Below are 11,832 nucleotides of genomic sequence, written 5' to 3' on the forward strand. Positions count from 1 at the left end.
ACAAAATTAAGCAATCTCCAATCTCACAAATCCCAAGAATAATTTAGAATGAACATTAAAGAAAAGAGAAAATTTGGATGGTTCAGCAAAAACCTCACTCCATTCAGACCACTTGAGTGAACTTTATTCTTTTGCAAGATCACTGTCTTGAGTTTCCTTGTATTTCCAACGACCAACTTATTATTCTTTCTTCAATTCCCCCAAGATGTTTGGTGCTCATTTGCTTTTATTTCCCACCTTTCTTAAATTAGTATATAATGAATTCATAATTTATTTAGTTTCTATTAATGCTCACTCAACTAAGTTGTTATTGCTTTCCAGACTATGAGCTTACTAAAGAATACAGTGTAGTGTAAACTTGTAGTACAGAGTACCAAATTAATTACAACTTTTTTCAGTCCTAAATATATAACTCCCTTAAGATAATGGTTGTTCCATATTCTCCTCCATTAGACAGTATTTTTTTTCTTCAATAGTATAATTGTAAAATCAATCACAAACTAAAAATGATTTCAAAAGTGTCAACTGATTTCAGACATATTAATATAGTATTTCATTAATTCCAAAATAATTACAACATCTGCTTATTTTAAGCCTTTAAGGTTCCATGATATAGCTTTGATCATTTGTTCACAGGTACATATATACCAAGTAACGTATTAAACTTGTTTCAAAAAAAAAAAAAACCGTATTAACCTATTAAGTACATGTTAACTTCATTTCAATGTGTAGTTTAAAAGTCTAAACTTTTATATACGGTAATATATCATTGAACATATTAATGGTCAAAGTACCACTTAAAACACCGAGTAAAACCAAATAGTCAAATTACAGAGTATTATGAAGGAGGAAGTATATGTGCTAAACTTTCCCCGCTTGGTCACAAAGAAAAAGCACTGAAACAAAGGAAGATTTATGTTTATGGATGGTCAAATATAGGATTGCATGCACGAATTTGTGGTGTGGAATGACTTGAGTCTAACCAAACCCAAGTACTACTAATTGGTAGTTTGGTACTATTGTCTAGTAAAACAATAGTAGTATTAACTACTATTGTCTTCAATGACAATAACAATGTCTTGTTGGTATAAAACATGAGGTATAAATGTACTAACAGACACTTGTTATTGTCATTCATGATAAGAATAGTTATCGGCATGCACTTCCTCTTACCAGGTGTCCATATAAAAAATAAAGCACAGAAAAAATCCATTGCTTTATGGTCCCCTATTATTATTCTTATTTTTTGCTTTAATTTGGCTTAAAGTGCAATCTTGAGTCTTGACATCTTCCTTGTAACTTCAATGGCATGTCATTTTCAATCAATGACATCTAAAGTGCACAATTCGACTGACTAAACATAGTCTAAAACAACACGTAATTATCTTACAACACATGAGATTACCTGACTTCACAGGATCTATGTTTACGGTGTCTATTTAATTATATGAGGCGATATTTTTGACAAACTAATGGTGGTTTTGTGGTCCTAGATTATGTATTATAATTCCCTTTCTACGGGGTAATTAAGTGCATGCATGATGCAACCATAATTGCGGCCGTTTTCAATGGATCAGCAAAGCAATCTGAATTAGTGTAATGGACAAATGAGTGAGAAAGCGAGAAAAACTACTATAACAGAAGCGGAAAAATGGAGATATCAGGCAGAACGAATCTTAAAGAACAAGATTAGAGTACAAGTGAGATCAATGAAGGAAAAAAAAAGAATGAGAGAATGACATTGAGATGAACATAATCAGTTAGAAAGAACCCGCATTGCTATTCTACAAATTGGCAACGCAGGATCATTTTCCATTCTAATATACAAACAGAACTACGGAAGTGTCTAACCTTGAATTATCTCGATCAATGTTATGCTGGCAAAAACGAGAAATAGAACACCTCCAACGTATGAGATTACCTACAAAAATTAACTCGCATTCAGTGTGCAACATTAAAACAAAAACATGTAGCAAAGGGTAAATGACAGTGATGAGCTCAATTGGAGACAGCTTGGAAGATTTTATTGTGTTCATGTAATTGTCAATGAAAGATATGGTCTTCTAATTTAGAGGTGGCGGCGTGGTGTGTGTTAGAGAGGGGGGGGGGGGGGGGAGGATTATTAATATTTTTGAAATGGATGAAAGCTTACTTTTTCAGACAAGAAATTACCCAACAAGGATCCCCCTGCTACAGCAAGCTGCATTTAGATGACTTATTAAGTATATGACAGAGACTTAAAGTTGAGAAAATAAACTTCATAACTGGTTAAAATTGTTAGTTGATACAAAGTATTTGTAACTTTGAATATATTACCAAGGTTGCCACTCCATGACCAGCAAGTGCTCCACCAATGACTCCAAGAGGTGAAGAGGCTGCAGCAAGTGCTGTACAAATATAATAATAAGTAAAAAATTCAAAGCAAGTGTAGAAGAAAACCTTGTCTACACTGGGACGGTAAACATATCCACTGAGCTTTCACTTAGAAGGCAACAAGGGAAGCTACGATTACACTTCATATACAGCTTCTTGCATTCTTAAGTAGGAGTGCAACTATGAGGAACTATTTCATATGAAAAAAAGGAAGACAAAAATTCAATAATAAAGTAGAACTATGAATCATGCAAATTGATGCAAAATACTTTATACGGAGCTATGAATGAAGTAGCTGATTGTTATTATGCATCAAGAAAAGGGTGAACAGCAGCCTCATCATCAGGGTACAACACTACGGATTCTCAGAACTGACATCCATTATTGGGGTAATGTTAATTTAAATGATGTAGTGTGTCAACACACTCAACAGAAATAAACATTTAAACACATACAAACTTTTAATATAGTGAATTGACTGCTAGTTTCCGGCTAAAATTAGACTAGTCGGTCAGCTCACCTATTGTCGAGAAAAATGATTTGTCACCCCATTCAGCAACAAAAACCAAGGCAAATGTACTAACAATTGTGCCAGCAGCTGCCATGATCCCAGCACCATTTCCAGAAAATTCGGACACTGCCAGCTCAGCCTAGTTCAAAAGGCAACACATATTCTGTTCTTTAGCATTATATTTCTTTTCCATAAAGAAGAGAGATAGCTGATCAAGAAAATAAGAAGACCAACAAAGGCCATAAAGTAAAACAAATGAGACAGGACACAGAAGGAGAAAAATGGTTATCAGCATCACCAAAGATGCCAAAGGAAGCTATATATTGCATTTAAGATAGAATAAAAAATAGAATCATGTAAAAGAATCAATGAAATAATACACTAGTAATATATGCACAAAAGGACCATAGGTATAAAACGTAGCACCTTTTTTCTATATTTCCTCCGTTCTAATAATATTGCAATAATTGAACTTTTGCACTATTCATCACTCTTGTTTGAGTGTTTAACCACATAATATGATTCATACATTAAGTAAAATATAGTCATATGAGATTTTGTTAGATTCGTCTCATAAAATACTTCTACAATATCAACTTTTTATAATTTTTACTCTTATATAATCATAGATATTTATTATATTACATGTGCTTTGGGATGTGTAATTTCATCCTCGTTGCAATATTATTGGAACGGAGGAAGTAGATAGTAAGCCAGCTAAAATTTAACAGAGCAACAAATGAAGAATAAAGCCTAATCAATGTATTTGGTATGTAATAGCCACCACCTATTTTCACCCCCTACAATGTCATATCAAATTTTAAAAAATTGATGAAGACTCCGAAACTCATCCTATCACTTGATCTCGATATGAAGGCAAATTAAACAGTCCACATAATCAACTAACTTTACATTCATGTAAATCCCAAATAATTCTAAATTCAAAGCCAAGAATATCTGGCTGTTACGCCAAGCATATAACTATTTAACTACCTCTTTCTGTTCATCTTCAGCCTTTTGACTGTCACTTGAACTCGCATCAATCAGTGTCGTGACCCCAAAATACACCTGAAAGATAATAATAATAATAATAATAATAATAATAATAATAATAATAATAATAATAATAATAATAATAATAATAATAATAATAATAATAATAATAATAATAATAATAATAATAATAATAATAATAATAATAATAATAATAATAATAATAATAATAATAATAATAATAATAATAATAATAATAATAATAATAATAATAATAATAATAATAATAATAATAATAATAATAATAATAATAATAATAATAATAATAATAATAATAATAATAATAATAATAATAATAATAATAATAATAATAATAATAATAATAATAATAATAATAATAATAATAATAATAATAATAATAATAATAATAATAATAATAATATAATAATAATAATAATAATAATAATAATAATAATAATAATAATAATAATAATAATAATAATAATAATAATAATAATAATAATAATAATAAAAAAAAAAAAAAAAAAAAAAAAAAAAAAAAAAAAAAAAAAAAAAAAAAAAAAAAAAAAAAAAAAAAAAAAAAAAAAAAAAAAAAAAAAAAAAAAAAAAAAAAAAAAAAAAATAATAATAATAATAATAATAATAATAATAATAATAATAATAATAATAATAATAATAATAATAATAATAATAATAATAATAATAATAATAATAATAATAATAATAATAATAATATAATAATAATAATAATAATAATAATAATAATAATAATAATAATAATAATAATAATAATAATAATAATAATAATAATAATAATAATAATAATAATAATAATAATAATAAAAAAAAAAAATAATAATAATAATAATAATAATAATAATAATAATAATAATAATAATAACAAACACAACAGATTCTGTACATGCAACACATATCCTATTTTCAAGACACAAATATTAGAAAACTTACAAGGAGACAGACTGCAGCAATATCATCAATAGGCAAATCACTCCCAGCAAAACTGCAAAATTATTGATCAATTGTAACTTTGCGAGGGAGAATGTATGAAATGATTAGTACGACACATGAGTTTTTTAATTTCCCTAAACAAAACTCAGAACTACGTATCATCCATGCGTCAATACCAATCATGAAAACTAGTAGTAATGTTATATGATCCTTAAAATTGCAAATGGATGATGAAATTTTCCCAAAACCTATAACTTGATGACAGGAGCATTTGGTTTTTGATAAGATACACCCTTAAATTCTTAGCCTTTACATAATTACAGATTGTGTTGTGTATTCATCAAAGACATGGTTGATTATATTAACGTCTGATCATAGTTATATAATTCTCAAAACGATAAACTAAGCGTGTATACTTCGGTATTCGCCTCAAAATGATTTTTGAACTATATTCATGGCTAATTTATATCATTATGCACCAACATTACCTGAATGGAAGGACACCATCAATATAGTGAAAAGTCCTACCCAGTAGCACTGATATTATAGTCATTATCCTGTTAAGATCATATCACTGTAAATTAGAGCCCAATAAAAAAGAAGAGACTTCAACAGTTCAAATCATACAACCCTCCATGAACAAAGTATATATATATATATATATATATATATATATATATATATATATATATATATATATATATATATATATATATATATATATATATATATATATATATATATATATATATATATATATATAAATCTATTTCTTTATGGCATTGTATAATGAAGCTTACAAAACAAAAAAGAATGCAGTATAAATCTATATTAAACTATTCACATGCATTCATCTATAAGGTCCAAGAGTTATGATTGCATGCAGAACAAACCACATGAAAGCAAATAGCATTGTAGCAACAAGAATAGCAAGAGATAACATACCCAAGTGCACCAAAAGTGCCAGCAAAAACAACTGCAGCAGAATTTCTGGCAGCTAATAATGCCTGGACAGGAATGAACAATACGTATCAGGAACAGCAAAATTTATTAGATATAATTGTAAAGGAAGAAAAATTTTGTAGGGAAGCAAATTCAGTGCAATCAATTCTCAGAAATGCATGCCCTTATGAAATGTTCACAATTAATACCTATCGTACTCCGTACTATTTAAAAATTAGAGTGTATTCCTCTGAAATCACAGGATTGACTATTGAGTCACTACATGAGATAAACAGTAAATGTAGAAAAATAAAGAAAAGGCTATCAGTCAAAGTCAACTTGACCAATAAGGCTTTGACAAGTTTGTTAGTGCTTACTGCAATAAAGAATGTCTTGTCCCCAAGTTCAGAAAAGAAGATCAGCAAGAATGCCTGCAGAAGAACATATATCAGCCAAGTTACTAAAATACAGCATCGGAAATGAAATAGATCTATGTACTAGAAGGAGTTATGAAATGGAGAGGCAACCATGAGTAACACATATAAGGAATAAAATATACATAATATCTTTCATAATGTCATGAATGAGAATCACAAGCAAAAAAAAAAAAAAAAAAAAAAAAAAAAAAACCTAACTTATATCATCTTTCGTAGTTTTGTTTATTGTAAAAGGGTGTAAAGGGGAGGGGCATAATTGATTAAGTAGTCCACATAATGAGTATTTAAGGGCTGTCGCAGTAACATTAAAGTTTTTGCAGAGAGTCACACTTTGTGTCCAGATTTACCTCATACTAAGTATTACTTCGTATTTCAGAAGATATATAGTCTAGTTTAACATGAACTTAGTATGAATGCACATTGCAATAGTTGCAGGGAGATTTTCCTAACTGAAGCGAAACCTGTGCTAATGTCACTAAGGTCCCCAAAGAAGTTTGCTGACTGTAAGTTGTCCATAACATTTGAAGTAGCACTTGCGTTATCAGCACCCTGGACTGTGAGCATCCCAAAGAGAAAAATAAACTTTTGCAATTGTCGTGTAGATTTATCGAAGGTTGAATTGTCCATCGCAGCAATAATCTCATCTACTTTGCACTGATTCGAAGTAGATAAATTTGAAGCACAAAAATCATATTGGTCCTCGCACAAGTCAGCAATTTTATGCGGACTCCCAATTTCATTGAGCCTGCACTCCTGCAACGTATCATGCATTAATCAAAAGCTTTACCATAGAAATATTTGCATATGCATATAGTGCATGTAATATAAGACATTGTGTAGCTTTTATGATATCGTGTTGGTAACAGTGAGTCCAGATGGAGTTTCAGCATGATATACACGGGAAATTGATTGCAAAAGACTTTTGCATGGACATAGGGTCAGAGAAACATATACATTACATAAGAATGACACCATAAAGGTGAGAGGTCAGAAACTGTAATAGCATTTCACAAAACCTCTATCATGCATCAGTGATTCCAATGATAGTTGCATTAATATGCATTGACACAAGCAGTCAAGAAAGAATTATGTCACAGTAAAATACACAGGGGGACACTGACAGTGAAATAGGAAATTGAACTTCAAGGGATTGTAAGAAGTGTGGTGGTAATTTAATTAATGTTTAAAGAAAAATCAGATTATTTAATCAACGACCCATATACTAGAGAAGTTTCGCAACTTTCTATACAATACAATACAAAACATTAGATATCAATCATACCATAAAGAATGATTCTAGCATACAACTCATAAACTACTTACACATATGATAACAGTTAATACTACATAGTAGTACATTTTGACTTCAGTTTTCTGTATTATTTTCAGAATTGAATCAAACTGGTGAAGAGAGACAGCGTGATGATCATTGTTTTACAATTAGAATACAAAAGAGCTCATAAAATAAACACATGACAGATCAGGAGAATAGGATGATTTACAGGCTCATTGAATATGTGCGCTTTTTGTCCAAATAATTGAATATCCTTTTCCTGCATAGGGTTGTACTTCTTGCTTAGAGCTCTGCAAGAAATAAGTTGAACTTTAATGCATAAAAAAAAAAGGTAAATAGGTCATATCCCCTAAAATATTCAAGAGTGTGAATGAATGTACAACAAGGAGAAGTCTAAAGATCTAGTTAGTGGTCATTGTCAGCCTTGGAGGAACTCAGAAATGAACTTCATGCTTCATCTAAATCTATCAAATTTCACTCCATATTCTCTAAACTCTTTGTTGAGCCCATGAACGAACCAACATGTGAAATTGTGAATAGAATTATGGAAGTGTTATCCCATGTTAAACGAATGTGTATCCCACTTTGAAGAAACAAGAAAGTTGTGTCCGCTTCATAAGGTTTTGAGGTGGAACCTCCTTGAAATATCACTGGCAACAAAGGCTTCTCTTAGTATATGATGGCTGGACTGCTTAGGAGCACATACATAACTAAGATAAACTATTGCTAATTATTTCCTAAGTGAATTGGTATCTAACCATACTATTTTTTCACTTCAACTTTTTTTATGTGATGGTAACTAATTCCGTGCAGATTACCATCTAAAGGTAAGAGGCAACAGGAGTCCACATTGTTATTAAAGTTAATCCATTTTATCATATTCACTAAAAATGTAGTTAATCTTTTCAAGGTTGAAATTTCTTCTTTTAAAGTTTAGGAATATATCCCCTTACCTAACATTGCACAGTAAGGAGTGCAACTGGGAAGATTAACTTTTACATTTCCTAAAGCCTTATCAAGAATACCCTTTCTTTTTTTTTAAAAAAAAGCAACTATATCTTCTTCACACATTAGAAATTTGAACATGCCATAAGACAGCTCAAATCACCCTATATTCTATTAAGTCCTTCAATATCTTACAAAAACACACTCGTTAGTTACTCCCAAAGTTTAAGGACACCCCCTTATGGTCATCTTATTGCTTATTCAAAAGGTTAATTTAGTCTTAAAAATTCGAAGTACCATATTCCTTGCCAAGTTACTTATCCCACCATCCTTTACAACCTTTTTGGTAAGCAATAATAAGCACATATGCAGCTAATTAAAATTATTTTAACTTCCAATTAGAAGTGCCTGGTAAGCAATGCAACCAACTTAATTTCCTTAGCTTTGGAGATATTTGATAAGAAGAAATCTCAACCCTTTTACCCTAATATAGCTAGCTTATCAATTTCTACTGTTAAATGTATCTTCAGTTTACCTTCCATTTCAGCTAACATCATACAACTTTCAGCTAAGTACCTTATCGCCTTATCTTATCTCACCACATGTTTTGCTTCCTTTCCAACTCACTTTCAGCTAGATTAAGCTACCTTACATATTTCCGCTACAATTATCGTCTAACCAATCGTTTTTGGCCAATTTTTGTCAAAAACACCTCAATTTACCTAACCTTCAGTAATGTAGATAAATTGTATAAACATACAACATTTCAGATTTCACCAAAGATAATTCATCTAGGCAATCAATATCTGTTAGAGATATGAGACATCGGAAAATATCACATTGCTCGCAATTTTCTAATGTCATACATTATACATTTATACATCAATAACACGAGCACACGACTCGTCGCACATAACAAGAAATCAGCCATCATCTAACAATAATTACGGCTTGCAATTTACAGTATATCCTACAATTATTTGATTTCATCTAAGCAACCAGTATTAACACTATAAATTCATCCTACAACAGAAGATAGCCACGCTACCAACAATTCTAAGTTCATAATCATATCCTAAATCAAACACAAAAATTACAACTAGTAAAGAAAAAGCACAAAAAATCTCACAAAATAGAACAATTAAATCAATTAAACAGCGTAATTCATCAGATTAGAAAGCAAAACCTAATAAAAATACAATTAAAATACCTGAATTGAAATAAGCAGGGAATTCGGCGACGCAAGTTGAAAGGATTGAAAGAATGATTGAATGAAGTTCCGCCATTGTTGAGCTTGAAGGTTGGTTGAGGAGATGCAGAGAGCATCATCGTCCTCATCCTCCTTCAATGGATTTTTCTCTCTCTTCGTTTTTCTGTGTGTAAATAAGAGTGGAAGTGAGTTTTTGTGAGTGTGTGTGCTCCATATCCAAAGCTTCCAAATTTTGTGATCATTTGATGATAGCGTTTGAGTGGATTGAGACGTTTTCAATGTGTAAAGTTGTAAACCTTTTTGCTTGAAATTTTTTTTTGACGTTTTTTTTTTTACTTCGTATTACAAGTACGAGTGCTAGTTTTTGGAGGTCTGATCACTCCGACATAGGAAGCCTGTTGTTATAGGCCCAAGTCTTAGTCCATGTTCCTTTGCGACTCGACTATGGCCATCTATGGGGGAATTTGTTCGTGGTATTGGATTGGAATTAGGAATGAAGAATTCATAATAGTATGAATTTGAAACTTGATTTATATGTTTGGTTTGATTTTGAAAATGAAGTTTTATTCTTTTATTTGATACCTTAAAATAATGGTATGAGACAAACCTACATTCGCTTAGGTTTATAAGGATTTATGGTATGGTTTGTACGAGTTTTAAAATGCATGTAAGTCCTACATTTCCTAAACCAAACACCCTCTAAAATAATCTAGGAGGCACCTCTAGAATATCACAACCTACCAGTCTACCCCTAATCCAACACCACTCGTGTTCTAGGGTGGTGGCTATGGGTCAAATTTTTTTCCCCTAGAACCCAACCAACCAATGAAGCACCATAAACTCGCTTTCTATAAAAAAAATTGAAAAAAAACAATGCAAAATTTATTAATTACCCAATATATGACCCATTCAACTCATGTCATGACCCAAGCTTAAGCAAAGTCGTCCTCAATCAACCCATGCACAATTTAACCCAATTCATTTTTTTTTGACACAAATTTAGCCCAATTCATGAACCTACTTGATCTGGTCCTATTTCATCTCTCATCATGCCCAAACCTTGTTTGCGTCAATTCAAAATTAAAATAACCCAATGGCTATCACTAGGGCTAAGACACTAACACACGATCCATTATAACCCCATGGCTATCGCTAGGGCTAAGGCATTAACACACGATCCATTTACCCATGTCTTAACTCGATCACAAACCCATGCACAATTCAAACTAACCTATGAACAACTCAATCCACTCACCATTCCTCAACCACCAAGTTTGCATCAAACCTTACTTAAAGCAATATGATATGCATCTCTCTAACTCTCTAAGCATCTTCAATACTACCAATGGCTACAAAATTGTGTTGAGATAAAACTAACTAATCTCCTTGTTGTTTTAACAATTTTTTTACACTATCATCATTTTGTTTTAACAATTTTTTCAATGATGAGATACAATTTATGAAGCTTGCAAATTCCATATTCAAGTTAAAACTCTATTTTTTTTTTTTAAAATATGACATAGTTTCTCCGTTTCAGACGCTCTCTATTCCCTCCTCTATTCTCTCTAAAGAAAACCTAGCCTCCATTTTCGATTTTTGAAGGGGCTTCCATCAGTTTTTACCGGTAGAAAAGCCTCAAAGCCCTAACCTTTGTTACTTTGGACTTTTTTGTTTGTTTTTTTAGGTTTAAAGTAATGATTTCTCCTTCGAAAGAAAGAGTTTTAGATCTCATTCGAAAGACAAAAGTTTTTTCGAGACAAGGTTTTTTGGCCTCATTCGAAAGACATGGTTTATCTCCCTTTTTCAAAGAGGAATATCTATAGCTTAAAATCGGAATGATAGATCATCTGACGGTTTGTTGTGAACTTGTTTCGTCGTTGTAAAATTATGCAGGGTCGCAAAAGTTATCATCAATTTTCTAATATGATCAGATAAATTCAATGGAAATCATTTTCACGACTATAAGGGATCGATAAATTGTCTCTCCATTAAGGTTGTACTATACAATAATATAAGCGGGAGATGTTCCACAATGCAAGATTTGCTCGACGATCGTATATAGTTTTTATGAAGGAAATTTTTATATGCTTTAACTTATGTATTTGTTAAATTCGATTCTCTTTGTAGATGTCGAATT

The 11,832-nt window shown here is 30.9% G+C and overlaps 1 protein-coding gene across 2 annotated transcripts; it reads right to left on the minus strand.

Annotated features, from left to right (window-relative positions):
• Window positions 1-1,676: 1,676 nt before the first annotated feature.
• LOC110722626 (protein PAM71, chloroplastic-like) lies at window positions 1,677-10,874 on the minus strand. 2 transcript variants are annotated; one of them, XM_021901897.1, is made up of 12 exons: window positions 9,696-10,874; window positions 7,749-7,830; window positions 6,697-6,999; window positions 6,187-6,240; window positions 5,813-5,874; window positions 5,356-5,424; window positions 4,868-4,919; window positions 3,878-3,952; window positions 2,894-3,023; window positions 2,317-2,387; window positions 2,153-2,200; window positions 1,677-1,921 (listed from the first exon to the last, which is right to left on the minus strand). In XM_021901897.1, exons 1-12 carry the CDS (start codon window positions 9,821-9,823, stop codon window positions 1,847-1,849), a joined length of 1,149 nt encoding a protein of 382 aa, XP_021757589.1. In that variant the 5' UTR covers window positions 9,824-10,874; the 3' UTR covers window positions 1,677-1,846. The 2 variants fall into 2 exon arrangements, with proteins under 2 accessions (XP_021757589.1, XP_021757590.1); XM_021901898.1 differs by lacking the exon at window positions 9,696-10,874 and having other exon boundaries at window positions 6,697-6,991; window positions 7,749-7,833.
• Window positions 10,875-11,832: the final 958 nt, after the last annotated feature.

The sequence above is a fragment of the Chenopodium quinoa genome, unplaced genomic scaffold, assembly GCF_001683475.1.
Source record: "Chenopodium quinoa cultivar QQ74 unplaced genomic scaffold, ASM168347v1, whole genome shotgun sequence".
Classification (NCBI taxonomy): Eukaryota; Viridiplantae; Streptophyta; class Magnoliopsida; order Caryophyllales; family Amaranthaceae; genus Chenopodium; species Chenopodium quinoa.

Bases quoted from the DNA above. Each gene is read 5' to 3' on its own strand.
- LOC110722626 (XM_021901897.1), bottom strand. From the start codon at position 9,823: ATGAGGACGATGATGCTCTCTGCATCTCCTCAACCAACCTTCAAGCTC. The intron at 6,241-6,696 runs GTTAGGAAAATC...GTTCTTCTGCAG, and splicing joins TTAGCACAGGTTTCGCTTCA to GCATTCTTGCTGATCTTCTT. The intron at 5,425-5,812 runs GTATGTTATCTC...TGATCTTAACAG, and splicing joins GGCACTTTTGGTGCACTTGG to GATAATGACTATAATATCAG.